Genomic DNA, 24565 nt, shown 5'->3' on the forward strand with positions numbered 1-24565 from the left:
TTGCGAAAGAAATGAGAACTTTGGAAGAAAGAACTTGAAAGGGCAACTTGACAAAATAGGTAACAGAACTTTGCCAAAGCAACATATTCCCTGAAAATTAGAATGAACCAAACAGAAGCCAATAATTCCATGAAACAACAAAAAAATATTAAGTCAAAAGACTGAAAAATAGAAGGAAATGTAAGATATTTCACAATAAAAACAAAAATGACATGAAAGATATTGAGGAGAAAAAATATATAATCACTGGTCTATATTATTTCCATAACCAAAAAAAAGAGTTTAGATAACATATTTCAAGAAATCCTAAAAAGAAAATTGTTCAGAGATCTCTTAGAACAAGTTGCTCATATTTCATTGGGGAAGACAACATATATGGGAAGGTTTCAGCTGCAAATTTGATGGAAAAGTTTCATTATCCTTAGGGTATAGCAGTAAAGCAGAAGTTTATGCTTCTTTAGTGTCATTTTCACTGGTAAAATCATATCAGTTTTTAGCATTGTATTATTTAACAGTGCCACGGTCTTTGTTAGCAAGAACTTTTCCAGGTCTTCAACAACTAGGGATGTAAGTAGCACCTGCAGGAGCAGCTGTCATGCTACATTTCCCAGGATGAAGACTAAAGTACTTTGTCAAACTTTCTGATATCAGGTCTCTTTTACACTATTAAAAATTGACCTCCCAAATCCTGTTTGTATGAGTTAGTTACATACATCAATATTTATAATATTAGAAATTTAAAACTGAGAAAATTTAAAATGTATTAATTCATTTGAAAATAACAACAGTAATCCACTGTTAATATATTTTTATGAAAAAAAAATAATTAATGAGAATGACATATTATTGCAAATTTCCTAATGTCTAGCTAGCTTAGAAGACAATGGTATTTCTCGTACCTGCTTTTGCATTCAAATATATAATGCTGTTTGTAAGGATGAAGGGCAAAGGAAAGAATTTGGGGGGGAGGGGAACGACAGAATGTTGCAATGAGATAAGCATGAGATTAGAGCAGCAGTTGAGGACAGCAGGGAATTCTGGGAAGGACTCCCAAGGACCAGGTCTTCGGTTTGAGAAGCTCAAGGAGAGTGGAAGCAGCAAGCAAGCTCCAAGCGACCTGAAGGTGAACCTGTAAATTTCCCCATCCAGAAGTGAAGTCTTGATACCCTGTTCTTTGTCAGCAGACATATTCTCATGTCCAAGACTATATCATCCTGTCCTTTGGGGATTTCTGGACTCTATCTGGGAGAAGATCCCCAAAACCCCTCTTCCTGTCCTGGCCTTACAGAGAGACTCTATTCAATTAATTATAATTATAGCTTGTAGATTGAATATAGAAATAGAGGGAAGGGAAGGTGAAGCTTTGGGGTAGAGACTGAATTGGCTCCCCAAAATGAAAGACCTGGGGTTAAGCATTAGGGCAACCAATTTCCTCTGACCACCACCCTTATCAATCAGCCTGATATTCTTAATAAATACTTTCGGCAGTCAGATAGCATTCCAGGATTAATTTACAGCAAGAGGAGAAGGAGGTACCACAGCTTGCCTGGTTGAATCCATCTTTGAGACAGACCCCCCCCTGCGGTGCCAATGCCTGGTCAAGGAGGGAGGCTTGTGTGAATTCTGGTTCTGGCCAGCATTGAACTAGGTCACCACATACCTCATCTTGTGTAGAAGCCTTCCCTCTAACCTGTGTGGGCTGGGACACCTTCCCTGGTCACCTACCATCCGGGTGAAACCCGCTTCAAGTCCCCTAGTATTAGTGGCTCCATAAGAGTAGGAAGAGAGAATTACCACCCTGACCATTTAATTACCTCTCCATCTGGGCCACTAATACATGTTTGGTTGAAGTATATGAATAAAATCTGGTTTCACACATATATGCAGTTGGGAAAAGGAGTAAATAATGTTTTAATATTATTAGGAAAATTATTTTGACTACAAAGATGCTCAGAGAGTATCACAGACGCTCAGTGATCTATGGACCACACTCAGAAAACCACCACTGGCAAAGTTAAAAACAGTCTTGTATTTAGAGTTAGGTGAGACCTACCTACGTCTACTATTAACTAGATGTATGAGAAGAGGTGAGCTGCTAAACATCAATTTTCTTATCAGTAATATGCTATGAAGGTTAAAATTAGTGGTTGGACTTAAATCAGTGATGGGCAACCTTTTGAGCTTGGTGTGTCAAAATTTGCCAAAAAACTAAACATAACTAGGGTGGTATGTCACTTCGAGAAAAAAACCATAATTTGAAGATATTTATAATTTAAATAACAAAATTCGTATAATTATAAAATATAACTATTTAATAAACCAAAAACTAAGTGCTTAGTGACTTCTTTGTTCATCTGTCAGTTTCTTTTGTTGGACTTGATATTATTTAATTTCTGTGGGGTGCTATGAACTACGATAACTGAAGGGGAGGGGGAATTCTTTAACTAACCTGCCCATTAGTGACTTTTGTTGTTGAATTTCATTAGCTAATGAAAATTGATTTAGCTGCTAAATCTTCAATTGAAGCTTGATATTTTGTACACTTCAAGCCCAAGTAAGCTCTATTAACTTTTTTTTTTGACATTTAATAATATTTATTTTTTAGAAAAGTTAACATGGTTACATGATACATGCTCTTACTTTCCCCTTCACGCCCCCCCCGCCTCCATCCCCAATAGCCGATGCACATTTCAACTGATTTTAACATGTGTGATTGATCAAGACCTATTTCCAAATTGTTGATAGTTGCATTGGTGTGGTACTTTCGAGTCTATAACCCCAATCATGTCCGCTTCAACACATGTGTTGAAGCAGTTGCTTTTCTTCTGTGTTTCCTCTCCTGTAGTTCTTCCTCTGATTGTGGGTACGGTTCTTTTCCATAAATCCCTCAGAACTGTCCTGGGTCATTGCACTGTTGCTAGTACAGAAGTCCATTACATTCTATTTTACCACAGTGTATTGTCTCTATGTACAATTTTCTTCTGGCTCTGCTCCTTTCACTCTGCATCAATATCTGGAGATCTTTCCAGTTCACATGGAATTCCTCCAGTTTATTATTCCTTTGAGCGCAATAGTATATTCCATCACCAGCATATACCACAATTTGTTCAGCCATTCCCCAATTGAAGGGCATACCCTCACTTTCCAGTTTTTTGCCACCATAAAAAGAGAGGCTATAAATATTTTTGTACAAGTCTGTTTATCTATGATCTCTCTGGGGGTACAAACCCAACAACAGTATGGCTAGATAAAAGGACATGCACTCTTTTATAGCCCTTTGAGCATAGTTGCCTTCCAGAATGGTTGGATCAGTTCACAACTCCACCAGCAATGCATTAATGTCCCAATTTTGCCACATCCCCTCCAACATTCATTATTCTCCGCTGCTATCATTTTAGCCAATCTGCTAGGTGTGAGGTGATATCTCAGAGTTGTTTTAATTTGCATTTCTCTAATTATTAGAGATTTAGAACACTTTCTCATGTGCTTATTGATACTTTTGATTTCTTTACCTGAAAATTGCCTATTCATGTCTCTTGCCCATTTATCAATTGGGGAATGGCTTGATTTTTTATACAATTGATTTAACTCCTTGTATATTTGAGTAATTAGACCCCTGTCAGAGTTTTTTGTTATAAAGACTTTTCCCCAATTTGTTGTTTCCCTTCTGATTTTGGCTGCATTGTTTTTGTTTGTAGAAAAGCTTTTTAGTTTGATTTAATCAAAATCATTTAATTTACATTTTGTAATTTTCTCTCACTCTTGCTTGGTTTTAAAATCTTTCCTTTCCCAGAGATCTGACAAGTATACTATTCTGTGTTCACTTAACTTATTTATAGTTTCCCTCTTTATATTCAAGTCATTCACCCATTTATCTTTTATCATTTATCTTGGTGTAGGGTGTGAGATGTTAATCTAAACCTAATCTCTCCCATATTGTTTTCCAAACTTCTCAGCAGTTTTTGTCAAATAGTGGATTTCTGTCCCAAAAGTTGGGCTCTTTGGGTTTATCATACACTGTCTTACTGAGGTCACTTACCCCAAGTCTATTCCACTGATCCTCCCTTCTGTCTCTTAGCCAGTACCATACTGTTTTGATGGCCTCTGCTTTATGGTATAGTTTAAAATCTGGTACAGTTAGGCCACCTTCCTTCACATTTTTTTTTCATTATTTCCCTTGATATTCTTGATCTTTTGTTATTCCAAATGAACTTTGTTATACTTTTTTCTAATTCATTAAAAAAGTTTTTTGGTAGTTTTATAGGTATGGCACTAAATAGGTAAATTAATTTGGGTAGAATGGTCATTTTTATTATGTTAGCTGATCCTACCCATGAGCAGTCAATGTTTTTCCAATTGTTTACATCTAGTTTTAATTATTTGGAAAGTGTTTTGTAGCTATTTTCGTATAATTCCTGTGTTTGTTTTGGTAGATAGATTCCTAAGTATTTTATATTGTCTAGGGTGATTTTAAATGGTATTTCTCTTTCTACTTCTTGCTGCTCTAATGTGTTGGAAATATATAGAAATGCTGATGATTTATGTGCATTTATTTTGTATCCTACAACTTTGCTAAAGTTGTTGATTATTTCTACAAGCTTCTTACTTGATTTTCTAGGATTTTTTAAGGAGACCATCATATCATCGGCAAAAAGTGATAGCTTAGTCTCCTCATTGCCTATTTTGATACCTTCAATTCCTTTTTCTTCTCTAATTGCTACTGCTAGTGTTTCTAGTACAATGTTAAATAATAGAGGTGATAATGGGCATCCTTGTTTCATTCCTGATCTTACTGCAAAGGCTTCTAATTTATCCCCATTGCATATGATGCTTATTGATGGTTTTAGGTATATGTGGATGGTTTTCCTAATGTTGAACCATCCTTGCATTCCTGGTATAAATCCCACCTGATCATGGTGGATAATCCTCTTGATCACCTGCTGGAGTTCCTTTACTAGTATTCTATTTAAGACTTTTACATCTATGTTCATTAGGGAGATTGGTCTATAGTTTACTTTCTCTGTTTTTGATCTACCTGGCTTTGGAATCAGTACCATATTTGTGTCATTAAAGGAATTTGGTAGGACTCCTTCTTTGCATATTATATCAAATAATTTGTATAGTATTGGGATTGAATGTTTGATAGAATTCACTTGTGAATCCATCAGGCCCTGGCGATTTTTTCTTAAGGAGTTCTTTGATGGCTTGTTCAATTTATTTTTCTGAAATGGGATTATTTAGGTATTCTATTTCTTCTGCTGTTAATCTAGGCAATTTATATTTTTGTAAATTCATCCATATCACCTAGATTGCTATATTTATTACCATATACATGGGCAAAATAGTTTTTAATGATTGCCTTAATTTCCCCTTCATTAGAGGTGAGGTCTCCCTTTTCATGTTTGATAATGTCAATTTGGTTTTCTTCTTTTTATTATTAGATTGACCAGTACTTTGTATATTTTATCTATTTTTTCAGAATGCCAGCTTCTAGTCTTATTTATTAATTTATTATTATTATTAATTATTAATTCAATAGGTCTTTTACTTTTGATTTTATTAATTTCTCCCTTGATTCTTAGTATTTCTAATTTAGTTTTCATCTGGGGATTTTTAATTTGCTTGCTTTCTAGTTTTTTAAGTTGCATGCCCAATTCATTAATCTCTGCCCTCCCTAATTTATTAATATATGCACTCAAGGATATAAATTTCCCCCTGAGAATTGCCTTGGCTGCATCCCACAGAGTTTGGTAGGATGTCTCATCATTGTCATTCTCTTCAAAATTGTTGATTGTTTCTATGATTTCTTCTTTGACTAACTGGTTTTGGAGAATCATATTTAATTTCCAATTAGTTTTTGATTTGCCTGTTCAAGTGCCCTTACTAATTATTATTTTTATTGCATTATGATTTGAGATGGTTACATTATTTTTGCTCTTTTGCATTTGTTTGCAATGTTTCTATGTCCTATTACGGGGGCAATCTTTGTGAATGTACCATGTGCAGCTGAAAAGAAGGTGTATTCCTTTTTGTCCCTATTTATTTTTCTCCACATTATCTATTAAATCTAATTTTTCTAGGACTTCATTCACCTCTCTTATCTCTTTGTTATTTATTTTTTGGTTTGATTTATCTAGATCTGAAAGAGGAATATTTAGATCTCCCACTATTATGGTTTTACTATCTATTTCCTTCTTGAGCTCTGACAGTTTCTCCTTTACGAATCTGGATGCTATGCCATTTGATGCATACATATTGAGCAGTGTTATTTCCTCATTGTTTATGCTGCCTTTAATCAGGATGTAATGGCCTTCCCTGTCTTTTTAAATCATATCTATTTTTACTTTGGCTTTGTCAGAAATCATGATTGCCACTCCTGCCTTCTTTTTCTCATTTGACGCCCAAAGGATTTAGCTAATGCCTTTTACCTTAAAACTGTGTATGTCCACCCGCCTCATATGTGTTTCTTGTAGACAACGTATGGTAGGATTTTGGTTTCTAATCCACTCTGCTATTTGTTTCCTTTTTATGCGGGAGTTCATCCCATTCACATTCAGAGTTATAATTATCAGTTGTGTATTCCCCAACATTTTGGTATCCTCTCCTAGTTCTACCTCTTCTTCTTACACTATTGCCTTTTAAACCAGTGGTTTGCTTTAAGCCAGTAACCCTCGTTCCCTCCTTTGATTTACTTCCCTTTCTACCCCCTCTCTTATTAGTCCCCTCTTTTTATTTTTAAGGCCTAATGAATTCCCTCCCCCTTCTTTTCCACTCCCTTTTTGGACCTTCCTATTCCCCTGCTCCCCTCGGTTTATCCCTTCTGACTTTCTCAGTAGGGTTAGATAGTTTTATATCCCAATGGATATAGATACTCTTTCCCACTCAGGGTTAATTACACTGAGAGTAAGGTTTAAATATTACTGCTTAATGCTCTCTCCCTCTCCCTCTTGTAATAGTATTCAACCCCTCCCCTTCCCATGCCCTCTTTGTGTGTAAGAGAATATCCTATTTTTCTTATTCATTCAAGTTTCTCTTGGTATCCTCTACTATTCACACCCCTCTTTCCCACTCCCCATATCATCTTAGACCATTTAGTATTCCAACCTCTCCCTATGAATAATTCTTCTAATTACTATAATAGTGAATACTATAATAGAGAATAGAGTTCACTACAGAGAATTATACATAAAATTTCTCCACATAGGAATACAATACTTAGATCTTATTGAAGCCCTTAAAGAGGCAAATTTAAAAAATAAAGAGTTTTCTTTCTTTCCCTTCTCTTTCTTATTTACCTTTTCATGTTTCTCTTGATTTTTGTGGTTGGATATTGAACTTTCCATTTATCCTGGTCTTTTCTGTGCAAATACTTGGAAATCTTCTATCTTGTTGAATGCCCATACTTTCCCCTGGAAGTATATAGTTAGTTTTGATGGGTAGGTGATCCTTGGTTGTAGACCCAGTTCTCTTGCCTTTCTGAATATCATATTCCAAGCCTTGCGGTCTTTTAGTATGGAGGCTGCCAGATCCTGTGTGATCTTGATTGGTGCTCCTTGATATCTGAATTGTCTCTTTTTGGCTTCTTGTAATATTCTTTCTTTTACTTGGAAGCTCTTGAATTTGGCTATTATATTCCTGGGGGTTGTCTTTTCAGGGTTTAGTGTAGAGGATGATCTGTGGTCTATATTGTCCTCTTGTTGTAGAACTTCAGGGCAGTTTTGCTGAATAATTTCTTTTAGTATGGAGTCCAATTTTCTATTAATTTCTGCTTTTTCAGGAAGACCAATGATTCTCAAATTGTCTCTTCTAGACATGTTTTCTTGATCTTTCAATTTCTCAGTGAGATGTTTTATGTTTCCTTCTATTTTATCAGTTTTTTGACTTTGTTTTATTTGTTCTTGCTGTCTTGAGAGATCATTGGCTTCTACTTGCCCAATTCTTGTCTTTAGATACTGGTTTTCTGCTATAATCTTTTGATTTTCCTTTTTGATTTAGTCCACCCCGTTTTCCAGCTGTTTGATTCTGGTCTCCAATTTGCTCATCAATTCTTTTGATTTGGGGGCATCTTTTTCAAATTGCCCAATTCTAGCCTTTAGAGACTGGTTTTCCTTTTCAATCTGGTCATTTCTGGTCTTCATTTTACTTGCCTCACTTTCCAATTATGAAATTCTTCCTTTTAAACTGTTATTTTCTTGCCTGAGCTCTTCCATATTTCTCATCATCTCAGATTTGAACTCTTCAATAGCTTGTGACCAGTTTTCATTGTTTTGGAAAGGTTTGGATAGGATTATTTGTTTGTTCTCTACTGTTTGCTCTGTTGTCTGGATTTTTTCTGTGTAAAAGTTATCGAATGTTAAACGTTTCTTCTTGATCTTTCTCTTCTGGGGTTCCTGAGTCTGGCTTGCCATTTTTAGCCAAGTGTCCTCTCAGCTTTATCCTCACGCTCAGGGTCTGTCTGTGATCTTTAGGCTCCTGAGGTCTAGTTGTTCTCAGGGCTAAGCCTCTTGGTGGTCCTCTTGCTTGTTCCTCTGCCCAAGGCTCTTTTAACAGTCTCAGGGCACTGCTTCCACAGTCATGAACCCCTCTACACTGGGACCCCACCCAAGGTCCGCGCTCGAGCTCAGGATCCATTTCCACGCCCGAGCTCAGCATCCGCATCTGTGCCTGGGCTTAGGGTCTGTGTTCAAAGTTTGCATGTTCTTTAGCCTCTTGGGGTCTTAAGACTTGCTGCTCTCAGGAGCAGGCCCTGGTGATGCCAGGTAGCTGCCAATGACTTAATGGGGGCCCCAAACTTGCTCTAATTCTTTTGTGCTGGCTTTAGTGAGAGCTGTTTCACCCCTTTATAGCATGGAAATGCCCCAATTCCACATACCTTCAATGCTGCACCCTGTTGTGGGTTCCCTTCGTTCATCTGGATTTGTTTTTATGTCTTCTTGAGGAATCCTATATGTGTGGGTTAGGAGAGGTCAATCAGCTGCTTTTTACTCTGCCGCCATCTGAACCCTGAACTGGAACTCATCCTCTACTAACTTTTGATATTATTTAACACTGAGAATAAGATCTCACGAAAGTACATAGAGGGAAAAATTGTGAGTAAAGCCATTGCTATATTTTTCAGGGTACTAAAAGTGGCTGGAAATCGGTTCCAGGCACTCCAAATTTCCTGTTCATAGTGACACTCCTCTTGATTCTCCAAGCAGCACCTTTCCAGATTCTCCAGCTTTAACCTCAAGTTGACAAACACCTGAGCACAAATGCTGTCTTGAAATTCTGGAAGTTACATATCCAAATCATCAATTTGCATCCATTGGAAACCATTTAATTCCAAACTACTGTAGACTATCAGGATACTTAATTATTTTCATGGTCTGTTCTAGGCTTCTAAATTGATTAAATCTATCACTGAACTAGTCAAGGAATGAATCTAAAACATGCTGGTACTTTATATGCAAGGGTCCCATTTCATTTTGTACAGCTGCACTGGCCTTCTCAAAATACTTTGTTACTCGAGGAAAAATACTTAAAATTTTCAAGTGAGATGTAGAAACTAAAACTTATAAGTTTACTTTCAAAAGCTTTTATATATCCAAATATAACGTCAATACTTTTGCCAAAACCTTGTGACTTTAAATTCAGTTCATTAATATCAACAGAGAGATATGTAAAAAAACATCAAGGTGTTGACCTACTTATCATCACTGAGCTCAGGGAAGTTTCCCGGATCCTTATCCTCAAGAAATACCTTAATTTTTTCAAAGCACTCCACAAGAACTTTGCCTTAGCTCAGCCATCTTACATTATTGTACATCAGCAGTCCACTGTAGGTGGAATCAACCTCCAGTAAAAATACAGAAAATTCTTGCTTGTGAAGGGTGGGAGCAGCTATTAAATTAACTATTTTTGTAACAACTGACATTAAGTCGTTTAAGTTGGAGAATCCTGCCTTGGCACATAAAGCCTCCTGATGGATAATACAATGAAAAGGCACAATCAGATGTTCAATCGCTTCCATAAACAATTTGACAAATCCGACTTTTTTCCCCACCATGTCTGGTGCCCCATCTGTTGTCACTGACACAACTTTTAGAGATATCAATGCTTAAAGGGTCACAGAATGTTTGTATAACAATCTTACATATTTCACTTCCTGATGTACTTATTGGCATTGATACTAACTTTATCAACTCTTTTCTCATTGTGAGACCATCAGAATATCGACCAATAATGGCCAACTGAGCATGTGATGTGACATTAATAGTTTCATCAAGAGAGATCGAAAAATATTTACAATTACTTATGTCTCTCTTTAATTGTATTTTTGTGTTCAGTCTCATTATTCAGTCTTTTATGATATTTCCACTGAGTGACAACTCAGATATTCTCTTAATAGTTGCATCTTTATTCTGCATCTGGTACACATCTTAGGAGAGTTTCTTTAATAAATTTTCCCTCACTGAGTGCTTTTTCCACGCTGAACTATGAAGTGAGCAATGCTCAAACTTGCTGATGTTAAATTTGTAGAGCCTTTTACAAATTTAAGGATGGAATTGGATTGGCTCTTATAAAGGTGTAGCTGCCTGGAAATATATTCCTTACTTTCATCCTCACTTTTTTTCAAGAGCTAGGAATGATTAGTTTCAAAATGTCTACTTATATTCCTTGTTCTGCTTACTACTGTTTCAGTGCATAGAACACAAAATGATCTGCCATTTTTTTCTATAATGCCATACATCTCAGTCCATGTCTCTTGAAAGGGTTGGCTACTGCTACTACCACTTCCTTTACTTAACCTTGGTTTTATATTTTTTGGGTTCTCCATCAGGGAGGCAGTGACAGAAGATAGAATTATAGATAGCCTGATAGCCCTACAGGCAATTAGGGGTTAAACTAGCCTAACTGACCACAAGATGGCACATGTAACTGTCTTTTAGGAAAGGGCAGGGTTAATTAGGAAGGGGTTAATAAGGAAGCACAACAGTAATAGTGATGAAATGGAATCTGCATTATGCTGCAAGATGGTGTTCCTTATGTAAATTAAGATGGCTGCCGCTATTTCTAATGGTGGGAAATGGCACCCATAGCACAAGCCCTCACCACTCCCAGCCTCCCTCTCACTTATCTCAGTAATAATGATCAATTAGAAATCCACGACATCCCAGAACTGTATATTGGATGATGGTTGCTATGGTTATGTAGTTGCTGACAATGGCGATTACGGGGCCTTCAGGGATACGTCCCCTGTGGCATTCTGCTGCTCCCTGCTCTGCCGGCTGAAGTGAGGTCAAAGGTACCCAGAAGTCCCAGAACCAGACGCTCTGTGCTGGAGTTCTGTTGTTTTGGCCTACAGACCTCCGGCACAGAGCATCTACACTACACTACAGTAAATGTTTCATCTTCGGCATGTGGTCCCATACTTCTCTGTGTGTGGCCACACGCAGCCACGTGTCATTGAAAACAGCTACGTTTGTCAGTGCTGACACGTGTGTCATAGGTTCACCATCAGGGACTTAAATTATATGAAATAACATGGTTGCCGAAGTTATATTATAAGTTATATTTCAAGTCAGACGTTTATTTACCAAACTAGAAGGGAAACAATAAAGTAGAGAAATGTGAGAGAGGTTAGAGAAAATACCTATACTAGTCTTCAGCAGGAGTGCCGGTAGTAACTACGAGGTCTCCTCCAAGATGGAAGCTAGTCTCTTAGGAAACTAGGAAAGGAGTCAGTCCCTTTCACTCATCCAGTGAAGTAGTCCAGGAGTCAGAATCTAAGTTGAAGCCACGATTCACACCACAGTCTCCTATCTCTCCAGGAGACACTCTCCACGAGACTCAACTTCATGAAACTGCCCTAGCCCAATGATTTCCTGGCTTTTATGGTGGTTTCCTGTTCCTGCCCCTCTTACAGTTTCCAAATTGTCCAGCTCTACCCAGGGCCAGAGCCTGTGGGATTGACTTGTCGTCTCTAAAAGTGTTAACTCTCCTCCTAGGACTCACACTTGTTTCTGAGTTGTCACCCAGTTTGGATTCATATTTGTTTCTGAGTTATCACCCAGTTTAGCATGTGGGTTGCACACTTCCCCCTACTTAAGGTTAAGTAGGGGGTGTCTTCCTTTTGGAGGTATAAATTCCTATAGTAAGAGTTTCCCTTACTTTAGGGTTAAGTATGGGTGTATTGCTTTTGTTGATTAATTCAAAAGTAGACAAAGGAGAGTTATAATCTAGTGAGGTACTAAGTAGGGATACTTAAGTTATTGTTAACCAAAGTTTTAACTCCAACTAGGCAAAGAGAATAAAGGATTCCCTTCTCACAAGTGTAAACTCAGAATAGGCAAAGAGAAACTAAGAATTTCCTTTCACAATGGGAACAATAATATTTATCAATTTTAACCACCTAATATGATGGCTATAAAGATCACTCAAGCAGGACTAATGGGTTTCTTGACTTCTAATGTTATAAGCAGAAAAATGTTAATTATCTTAGGATGCTGGAAATTTCTAGTTTGGAAGGCTAGAGTCACAGAAGATTGCAGATGTAAAGGCACCAGAAAAAGAGGATAGAAGGGAAGGGAAACTAGAAAGAAGTTCTCAGAAGCATACACAAGGCACATGTAGCTTATTAGAACAAGAAAGCAGGAACAAAAGCAAAATGTCAGCCATTATTATTTGTATTTGGCTTGGTTTTCTAAAAGAATTAGAAGAACACTGTTAAATCTTCAAATCTTGACATCCTATGGGTACGTCAAAAGGCATCACCAATAACAATGTCATTTTGGTCCTCTTGAGTAAGAAGGACAACAACCAAGTAACCAAATCTTCAAGGTTTATATATAACTAATCTCTTTCCAGCTATCCTATTATGAATTCACTGAGGACAGAGGACATATCCCCTCTGCCTAGCAGTGTTTTGCAGTTTGTTGGGGGGAAAACTAGAAAAACTAAATATAATAGTAATGAAGATGTTTACTTATGATCCAGGAAAGGAAGACAAGAATCTTTTTAAATTACTTCCGTAATAAATAATCCCAATGTGCTGCATATTATTAGCAAGAATATTGAATATGAAAACCAGAGAGCTTCCCTATGATTACATTCCATTGACCATGTTCTAGCATTACTCTTCCCTCCCTATAGAGTCAAGATTCTTTTAATAATCTGTTCCAAAAACCTTCTATGGCTAAACATAGGATAAAATACAAACTTCTTTTCTGATAAGGCCTTTCACAATCTGGTTCCAACAACATTTTCAAATGTATTTCATTTTATTTCTCTTTTCAAGTGAAAGATCCACAGGTTGGGAGATGGATGAGACCATTTTGTTTATCTAGTCTAGTCCCTTCGTTTTATAGTTGAGGATTCTGACTCAGAAAGGTAAAATGTGTCTTCCTTCCAAGGTCAGACACTTTAGGAGGTACTTAAGTAGTAGAGTCAGAATATGAACCCAGGTCCTAATTCCAAATCCATTACTCTTTCCTACTGAACCATGCTGCCTCTCTGTATTCTGTTTCAGCTTACTGTTTCCTGATCTGAGTTTTGTGCACTCCTGCCTCTGCATATTAATTTGGGCTTTCTTCCATGCCAAATCCATCCTCCCTCCATTTCTTCATCACTAACTTTTTCAAGCCCACCTCACCTTAATTCAGAAAAAAAAAGTAGCTTCCTTCTCAAAATTCTTATACCACAGTTTAGAACTGTTTAGAATTGACTTTGCAATTATAATATTTTATCTTTTTACCATATTTATTTGTGTGTGCATGTATCTTATTCCTACTAAAATGGCAGTATCATTTTTCATCTTCTATGAAAATTTTAGTTGAAATGAATTTGCAAAAGTCATCATCCAAAGCTAAAATTCAGGCCTGTTTAATTTGTTAGTGTAGTACAAAGACAGTAAAATGTGGAAACAAGAACTATATAGCACTAAAGGTGGAAGGGATGTTGACAACAGAGAAATGCAAACCTAGTACAAAGAGATTCTTTAACAAATATAAACAATAGGACTAACAAATTAAAACTAAATGATTAAGTGCTTAAATATGAAAATGTCAGATATTGCAAAATGACAATAATCCTCCAAAGTAGATATATGCTCATATTATGCAATTCATTTGTAAAGACAGAAAATATTTTAAAATATTAAAGTCAAATTATCACGTCTAAATACAGCTGAATGCACTTCCTGGAAATTCCAAGATAACAAAATATGTTCATCTGGCTATTAAATTAAACAATGAAATTGTATTTTCTGTTAAGTTTATGTATATATTTGCTTCTGAATTACCTTGTTAAAGCTAGATTTGCGTTTTAGTAGTTACAGAAAGGAACCAAAAAAATTCAAAGAAATACTATTTAAAGACAGATTGCTACTGGTTTTCAAAACTTACCAAGTAGTTTTCATCTTGAAAGGCATAATGTAAGGTTGTGATCCACTGACAATCACCATTCACTAATACATCTCTTTCTTCTCTAAAACAAGCAGTCTGTAAATAAAGGAAAGACAATTGAGTTGACATGAAACCTCTATCCTAAATGCAATGGAAACCATTTACAAAACAAGTTTTGAGGGACAAGATCAAGAACTCCTTCGTATGCAATGTTATATAGTATATATGATTTTTTCAAAAGCAATGCCATAAGTCTCATTTTCATTTTCTGTGTCTATTAAGCATCACCATTTTCTCAGTCACAGGCTTGAGATCTTGAAGAAATTTTGGGAGTTTTTTCCTCTCTGAGTGTCATGAAACTTCTCATATCTGTATTCTATATCACTGATAACAGTGTTAAATAATAAAAGTCCACTGACAGAGCCATATAATATATCACATTAGGTACTGTCTTCCAATTTAACATATCAATTCATTAATGACTATTCTTTAGAATCAGTGATCTGACCACTTTGGAAAATTATGCAAATATACTATCACCTCAGCAGGCAAGCTTGTCAAAAGTCTAGATGACATAGGGTTGAGAAAGCTCACATTACATATTGGATAAGTCACTATGAAAAACAAACTTTGGGGCAGCTGGGTAGCTCAGTGGAGTGAGAGTCAGGCCTAGAGACAGGAGGTCCTAGGTTCAAACCCGGCCTCAGCCTCTTCCCAGCTGTGTGACCCTGGGCAAGTCACTTGACCCCCATTGCCCACCCTTACCAATCTTCCACCTATGAGACAATACACCGAAGTACAAGGGTTTAAAAAAAAACAACTTAACAATCTAGACAATGGGCAAAATCCATTAAGATAAAATTTAATGATGAAAAATAAAAAGTTCCATACAAGTTAAAAAGTTTCATTTCATACATATTGCATGTAAACACTGGTATAATTTATATCAGACTATTTGCCTCCTCGGAATTGAGGGGAGGAAGGAGAAGAGAATCTGAATTGCATAATGTCAGAAAACAATTGTCAAAAACTATTTCTATATGAAATTGAAAAAAAATAAAATTTAATTAAAAACAAAAAAACAAAAAAAAAGCCTTATTTCACAAGTACAGGATGTGGAAGATATGGCTAGACACCAGTGCATGTGAAAAAAAAGATATGGGAATGTAGCGGGTTTTGAGTAAACAAGATGACATTATATCTTAAAAAAACTAGTGCTTTCTAAGGAAAAAAAACTCTAAAATGATATATCTTTAACAAGTTGCTGATGCTGAAAATTGGGAATGTGATAAAGGGAAGGATAATGATAATTATTAATAATTTTGCACAGAAATTTAGCCAACAAAAATCAATTACCACAATAAGGAAACCAAAGAACCAAAAACTGCCTTAGCAAACATTTGATGTATTTCCTGAGCAGAGACAAGATAGCCAAGGGAAGTACTAATTTGGAAAATAAACTTATTTGTAAAACTTAATGGAGAAGGAAAGTAGTAAAGGGATAAAACCAATTTAAAGAAAGTTTGGCAAGATATCAAACTAAACAAATGTAAAAAATAATAAACAGATGAAAGATGGAAAAGATCTGCAAACACTTAAAAAATACTCTTTCTGCCATCAAGGAAAAGTAGAATTACCACATTTATACTCTTAACATTGTTATTTCAGAAGTATAAGAGTAGAAATTACACCACAGAGAATAATAATGGGGGGAAAACAGAACTAGATGAAGCATACACAACAATTTAGAATGTTAAAATTTATTCTAGAGGCACAAAATTCCTAAATTGGGAATAGTAACAGCTTTGGAAAAAAAGACAATTAGATGGAGTTGTCGAGTTGTCTTTTTAGTAAATGAAGTAGAGCTGTCTTTTTAATAAAGTAGGGGCTGACGTGATTTTTTCAATGTCAAGGAAACAAGAGTGGAATGGGTGACTTAAGGAATGTAGAAACAGTTTAGGAGCAGCCACTGTGAGAAATATGGCAAGAAGTAAACAAGAGATAAACAAAATGGGTTGCTAAACAGAAGTTTTAGTTAGAATATGAATTATTTACTTTTAAATTGTCTTTAGGATCAATCTGATACAAATCCAATTGTAAAATAATATTGCTGTTATACACAGAGAAACCAAGAGAATATTTTTTAGGTATGCAGCTTTCAAATTCAAGTCTTGGCTTCCATTTTCATTATTCATTTTGCTTACAAACTAGAAATGCAACAGAAATCTGAAGCATTCGTAAAAATTTAATTTGTCTTTATAGTAATCCCAAATCTGGCAAATATAATGCAAAGTAAAATGTAGGCCAGACTATTTGATAGATGAGTATGCAATAAGGTTGAGAATAAAAGATTCCAAAAGGGACAGAATTCTCCTTTTCCTGAAAGAATCTAAAAGCAACATGCATATGGTTAAATTACAAAAGGCTTCACTTTAATGCTCTGTAATGCCACATTTAAAAATGTATTTAGGGGGCAGCTGGGTAGCTCAGTAGATTGAGAGCCAGGCCTAGAGACAGGAGGTCCTAGGTTCAAATCTGGCCTCAGACACTTCCCAGTTGTATAACCCAGGACAAGTCACTTGACCCCCATTGCCTAGCCCTTACCACTCTTCTGCCTTGGAGTCAATACACAGTATTGACTCTAAGACAGAAGGTAAGGGTTTTTATAAAAAATATATATATTTATGTTAGGATATATAATTCTTACCTCTGCTCTTTTTAGCATTTCCCACTTATTTAGGATCTTCATTGCATAAATGCGTTCGGTATTCTTCATTTTAACCACAGCAACCTGAAAAAAAAAATTCTGGTTAACAAAAATGGATTTAAAAGGGAATAAAAATTATGAATGTTTTATTAGAGTAACACTTTGATTTCCCTGAATCCTTGGGTAATGAGTTATCTTAGAGAGCTAAAGGTCTTATTTGTTCACTTTTCAACAGAAAATTCTTTTAAAAAATGGATGATTTTCCAAATTTCTTAATCAGAGCACACAGAGCTTACCATACCTTTATCAATAATTACATTGTGCTACAACACAACATAAAGTGATGCTCTCAAAGACCACATATGTACATGGAACTGTTTACCTATATAATGACCCCAGAATGTTCTGCTCTAGAAGTTGTCATGCCTATTTTTAGGTTTTTGTCTTCTTCAATGTCAGGTCGAAATTTTGCAATGCTTTAACTTTTTAAACTATTCTTTTCATCTATTATGAATATGGAAATAAAATAACTAAGACCTTTGTAGATAATGTGTAAAATAAGAGAAAAATGGTTCTAAACACATAATCTAGGAATTAAAAGCATACACATTTTTGTGAGCTCTAGAACTTTTCTTTTTTGCTGCTAAGTTTTTGGAGGTTTAGTATTTCTTCCTTTTCCTTCTTAGTTCTTGGTCCTATTCTAGAAAGACAAGGAATCAGTATATCATAGCTATAGCTTATTGTCCAAATACTATAACATCATGAATTAAGGGAATCATTTTTGAGAAAAAATTACAAATTATTGTTTACATCATGTCTGATCACTGCACACTATTTCCACATACAACATTCACAATGAAACTGACAACACAAGAGAAATTTTTCCCATTTTCATAAATTAGCAGCAGATAAAAGAGGTAGGAGTTGTCTAACAAATGGAGAAATGAAATCTTCAGTTAGAAATTCTATTTAATGAGCCACAAATATCTACACTATATAATAACTTATAAACAGACAATTTTAAGAAAAACACTTTTGGATATATCAGAAGAATTCATGTATATCAAGCACCTTCTCTGCCAAAGAACCTAATTCAGTCATACATGTTTCAAAGTGAAAAAAATGTTTATCAGCCCACAAATTAGACATTTAAAAAAAGGATGTGGTAAATCATGACAATTTTTATTTATAAATCCTAGAAAAGTGAAAACCTGAAGAAAACCTCCAATTTTAAAAGCCTCCAAATTCTGATTAAAGGAATTAGTAAGAAATAAAAAAGACGATCTATAGGAGCAGCCAGGAAACTCAACAGAATAAAGGCCAGGACTAAAGATGGAGGTCCTGGGTTCAAATATGGTCTCAGACACTTCCTAGCAGTCTGACCCTTGGTAAGTCAATTAACCCCCATTGCCCAGACCTTACCTCTCTTCTGCCTTGGAATCAATAGACATTATTCATTCTAAGACGGAAGGAAAGGGTTTAAAAAAAAAAAGGCAAACTTTTTCAAAAATAAAATGTTATGGAACCAAATGTTTTAGAAGAGCTCCAGAAAGATAAAGAAAAAATGTTTTTCAGATCATTAGTTTTATAATTTCCTCTCAAAATGTCTTAACTTTAAGCCCTACTAATTCCAAACTTCTCTTTCAAAAACATACTTATGAAGAAACCAGAAAAGAGAAAACTAGAAAGAAATTTTAAATTTTTATTACATATAACCTCCCTCACCCCTAACACATTTTTAGAAATGAACTCTTAATTTTTGTAGTAATAATACAGTGAACACAAATAACTAATTATTGCTATGTTAGTACTAATAATTAGTAAGTTGTGATAGCTATCTGCTAGTACAATTATGGCTCTCCTTTGTAATAGTAGTTTCTAAACTATTTCAAAGTTCTATAACTTTAAAAGTTAAACTTCTAGAATTAAAGAGTGAAAAATGAAAACACTTCTAGAAATTACTGACCCACAATAGCAAGATATTTTAAGAGATCCAGACTAAAGAAAATAACATTTTAAAAAATTCCATACTAAAAGGGCAGTGGCCCATTTATCTTATTAGTTTGTTTCTGGCAACAAACAGGGTTAAAACAGTGGGCCCCAAGATAAGTTCAGCAAAAAGATTCCCCTCCCTACAAAGACTTTCATCATGTAGCCTGAAAAGTCCATTATTTTTAGAAGACATGAAAGCATCTTCAGAGCCCTAAACATTTTGAATTTCCCTAGAGGGTGACTATTATCTACAAATTTAACTAAACACTAGTAAAGCTGTTTGGTGTTTTTGCTGTATAAACCTTTGGGTTAATGAGTTGCACATATTTAATCCTAATTATATAAATGAGTACTAAATATGCAAAAAAAGTCATATTACACATGAAGATATCAGTCTAAATACAAAGATAGGACATGATTCAGAGTAATTAATACAACACAGTCAAATGTCATGTTTTGGATACTGGCTTTGGGGATAGGTCATATCTACAGGTTTGGGACTAATTAGCTGTAGGAAACAACCAGGGAGGGTAGAAGAGAGGAAGGACAAAAGATGTTGGTACCAAAGGAGGGATCGGGATTATCTTGGAAGGTAAGGGTCTATTTAGGTGGTAGTGAGGTTTTAAGAAAGGAAACCAGAAACCTGGGTACAGTCATATTTGTCAGAAATTTTAACTAGTCTATAATCCCCCCTTCTCTTTAATCTTTCTTTCCCTCTTCCCTCTTAGAGGCTATTTTCCTTCTGTTCTTCTGTTACCTCTGTTCTCAATACTCCCTTTTCAGCCTTTAAAATAAGTTGATTCATGATTGTTCTTGAAAAACAAATCCACTAAATTCAGGGTTTTTTTGTATTTAGATGTTGGTCTGGTTTCCCTATCTTCCCCCTGTAAGTCAGTAATCCTTAGGGGGGAAAAGTTTTGCACTCTTTTTTAGCCGATGTCAATTCATGTCTAACATGGGATAGGTACAAGTGGTGGACTAGATTTAACACTACATTTAAATCAATACATTTGGGCTGACCAAATGACAAGTCATTTTCAGTCTTTGAGGAATTAACCACCACAGACCTGGAAGTCAACTTGATTTTAGGAAACTACCAAAAAAGATATAAACTGACATATAATTGGCTAGATGCTTGCCCAGCCTCTAAAATTTATACTTATAATACAATTAAAATTCATGGGGGTAGTACAGAAAGAAGGTTGAAAGGAAGAAAGAAGTGAGCAGGAATAACAGAGTTCACATTTACACAGTGTTGTCCTTTTAAAAGTACTTATATACTCTCCATGATAATGACTAAAAGCCAGAAAAGTAAGAGAGTCTGGAGTTTGAATCAAGCCCAATCTTGCATAGACGTTAATACTAAAATACTCTATAGCAGAATTGGCACAGGTTTTCAAGTTCACGTGCACAAACTGTAATCAAGCTGCCTGTCACATCCCCAAACACACACATCCCAGAAAGTGGAGGGAGGAAGTGCTCACTTTGGGTTGTTGGATAGAGGGGCAGGGCATGCAAAAATGTCCTCAGGCCCTGGAAAGGGGGAATGGAGCAGTTATCCTCCTCGCTTCCCCTCCCCCACTCCTCCCCCCATCAGCTGAGCAATAGTGTCAGTACTTCACCAACACTGCTCTATGGTATCAGGCACTAGATACATCTACAGGAATAGATTCAACTAATTCTTTTTGGTAAGAAAAGGAAATGCTCATATTAGACTATTTTCTTTTAAAATTATACTGATGCACTGATATGATCAAAAGTTGGGCTACTTTTAGCTGATAAGTCAAGTTGGAGAGACCACAATGAAATATAAAGTTCCAATGCCAAATCAAATCTGCTTCACATTTGGTATGGAAAAGCAGTTCTCCTTTGAAAGGCAGCACAGTAAAGGAGAAAAGGCAATAAACTTAGAAGTTGGAAGATTGGGGTTTAAGTTAAAGCTCTCTGAGTATCAATTTCCTTAACTTTAAAATAGGAAGAACAATAAATATACTATCTACATCACAGCTATTAAAGATTAAACAAAATGATATACATAAAAAAGCATTATGAGTTATTATTTTAAACCACAGTAAATTCTCTGACACAGGTCTGATATCTAAAATCTATGGGGAGTGAACACAAATGTAATACATAAAACAGTGGTTCAAAGACCAAACATCATTTCCCAAAAGAAAGGTGGTTATAGGATATGTACAAACAGTTCTCAAAAGAGCCTATTAACAATTACATGAGGACCACTACAAATTACTAATAAAAGAAATATGCATTAAGAAAACTCTGAGTTTTAATCTCAAACCCTATGTCAATTGGAAAAAATGTCAAAAGGTGGGAAAAGTGCATGTTGGGAGAACTGTGGGAAAAGACAGGTACACTTAATAAACTATTGATGAAACAGTGAATTAATCCAACCATTCTGGAAAGCAATTTGGAATTATGCTGAGAAATTAACTAAACTTTGATACCCTTAACGCAGAAATCCCACTGCTAAGCAGGTAAACCCTGGAGGTCAATGACGGTAGCAGTAGTTTTTGTAGTAGTAAAGAAATGACTAAACAAACTGGTCTGTAAATGTAATGGAGAATATGAAGAATACAGAAAAGCATGAGAAAGACTTATATAAACTGATGCAAAATAAAGAGGAACAAGGAAGCAATGTACTAAATTCCAATATAAATTTAAATGGAAAGAACAACAAATGAAACTAAATATGCTCTGAAATTATAGCCAAGTTTAGAACTAAAGAAGAATGCACGTCCTTCCATTCTCTGCAGGAGTGAGGAACTAAAGGCGTAAAACACTGCATATAATTAGACTTGGCTGCTGTATTGGTTAGTTTTGCTGAACTAACAGAGAGGGGATTTTGTCTTAGAGGGAGGGGTATATTTTGTTTTTTGTTATAAGGATCAACTCTGGTAAGAATAAATTGGGAGAGACATATCAAAAGATAGCAAAACACGTTTATGTTTTTAAAAAGAAGTAAATGTAGATGTGAAAGGATAAACTTCAATAGCTTTGTTATATCTATTTTTATTTACGCTTCTTGTTGCTATATTGAATTCATTTTCAAAAGTATCTCTCAGCAAGCCCTCCCACATAACACAAAGACAGAAAAACATGGAGAGAAAGCAGATTAGCAAAACCAACATACACAACCATGTTGAGAGAATATGAAATATATCATACCCATAGTCCCCAGTCTCTTCAATAAAGGAAGAAAGGCACTTTTTGTCAGCTATTCTCTGACATCAAGACTTATCAAACACATGGCATTTAGTTTCTTTTTTTTACTTTAATTTTTTTTCAATTACATGTAGAAAAAAATTTTGACATTTGTTTTCTAACATTTTGCAATTCAGATTCTCTGCCTCCCTCCTTCCTAAGGTAGTAATCTGATATTGGTCATACCAATGCATTCATGCAATACATACTTTCATATTCCTCATACTGTGACAAAAGATACGTATCACACATACAATAAAAATAACTCATGAAGGAAATAAAGTGAAAGATGGCACGCTTTAATCTACAATCAGACTCCAATAGTTCCTACTTTGGCTGCGGATAGCATTTTTTTATCAGTAGTTCCTTGAGGTTATCTTGGAAGCTTGTTTTGCTGATAACAGTTTATCTTTCATAGTTGATCATTGTTCAATAGTTTTGGTTACTATATACAATGTTCTTTCTAGGTTTTTCTGAACTCAAACTGTTTATCACTTTTTAAGGCACAACAATATTCCATCACAACCATATATCACAACATGTTCAGCCAAATGATGGGCATCCGCTTAGTTTCCAATTCTTTGCCACTACAAAAAGAGCTGCTAAAAATATTTTTGTATAAGTGAGTCCTTTTCCTCTGCCTTTAATCTCTTTGGGATACAGACTCAATAGTAGTACTGCTGGGTCAAAGAGTATCCATAGTTTTATGGCACTTTAGGGGTGGTTCCATATTGCTCTCCAGAATGGTTCTATTAGTTCACAGTTTCACCAATATCTTATTTATTAGCATCCCAATTTTCCCACATCCCCCCAGCACTTATCACTTTCCTTTTTGGCCATATTAGTCAATCTGAGGTGTGAGGTAGTATCTCAGAGTTATTTTAATTTGCATATCTCTAATCAATAGTGACTTGGAGCATTTTTCAAATGACCATAGATAGTTTTAATTTCTTCATCTAAGAAATGTCTGTTCATATCCTTTGACCATTTGTCAACTGGGAAAATGCTGTGTGTGTGTGTGTAATTTTTTTTTTTAAACTCTTACCCTCTGTCTTAGAATCAATACTACAATTAAGTGACTTGCCCAGGGTCACAAAATTAGGTATTGCTTTGTATTCTTATAAATTTAACTTAGTTCTCTATATATCTAAGAAATAAGGGCTTTGTTAGAGATACTTGCTATTAATTTCTGCTCCATCCCCCAATTTGGTGTCTATATTGGTTTTCTTTAAACAAAACCTTTTAATTTTATGTAATCAAAATTATCCATTTCATTTTTTATTTCATTTTTCATCATGTTCTCTATGTCTTGGTTGGTAATAAATTCTTCTCATAATTATCCATAAGTCTGACAGACTTTTCCCTGTTATCCTAAATTTTTTTGTATCACCCTTTAATTCTAGATCAAGCATCCATTTTTACTTTATCTTAGTGTATAGTGTGAGATGTTAATGCTTAGTTCTTACCATACCATTTCCAGGATTCCCATCAATTTTTGTCAAACAGTAAGTTGTCCCAATAGCTTTGGTTTATTGAACCCTAGATAACTAGATTGAACCCTAGATAATGGCCATTAACTACTCTGTGTTAATTACTTAGCCTATTCCATTAATCCACTTCTCCATTTCTTAGCTAGTACCAGATCGTTTTGATGATTATTACTTTATAATAAGTTTGAGATCTGGTACAGCTGGAATTTTTGTTTCATTGTATTTTTATATCTATTTGAATTGCTGTAAATTATTACATTTATTATTTTCTTGCTTCTGCTTACATCACTTTCCACCAATTCGTAAGCTTTTTTAAGTTTCTCTCAATTGTTCATATTCATCATTTCCTACGGTCCAGCAATATTACATTTATGTTTTATAATTTGTTTAGTCATTACCCAATTGACGTACAAGTACAAAAATATTTCTAACAGTTCTTTTTTGTGGTGGCAAAGTACTAGAAACTAAAGGAATGTCCATCAACTGGGGAATGGCTGAACAAATTTTGGTATAAGATGGTGATGGAATATTATTGTGCTATAAGAAATGATTAACAGGATGACTTAAGAAAAAGCTGGGAAGAACTACACTGTAAAAAGTAACAGCAGTTTTTCCGGGTTAAGATGGCGGCAGAGTAAGAAGCAGCTCTTAACCTCTCCTGACTGAAACACACAAAACTCCTCAAGGGGACATAAAAACAAGTCCAGACGAACGGAGGAACCCCACAACAGGGCACAGCGTGGAAGGTACGTGGAATCGAGACATTTCCA

At 35.3% G+C, this 24565-nt stretch overlaps 1 protein-coding gene across 1 annotated transcript in view; it reads right to left on the minus strand.

Annotated features, from left to right (window-relative positions):
* CDC42BPB (CDC42 binding protein kinase beta) overlaps positions 1–24565 on the minus strand; it is a 132099-nt gene that overhangs the window by 93047 nt on the left and 14487 nt on the right. Inside the window, exons 2-3 of the mRNA XM_044659909.1 lie at positions 17092–17175; positions 14385–14480 (exon numbers count right to left, since the gene is read on the minus strand). Coding sequence (XP_044515844.1) covers positions 14385–14480; positions 17092–17175 — 180 coding nt within the window. The remainder of the gene's footprint in view (positions 1–14384; positions 14481–17091; positions 17176–24565) is intronic.

The sequence above is a fragment of the Gracilinanus agilis genome, chromosome 2 (assembly GCF_016433145.1).
Source record: "Gracilinanus agilis isolate LMUSP501 chromosome 2, AgileGrace, whole genome shotgun sequence".
NCBI classification, from domain to species: Eukaryota; Metazoa; Chordata; class Mammalia; order Didelphimorphia; family Didelphidae; genus Gracilinanus; species Gracilinanus agilis.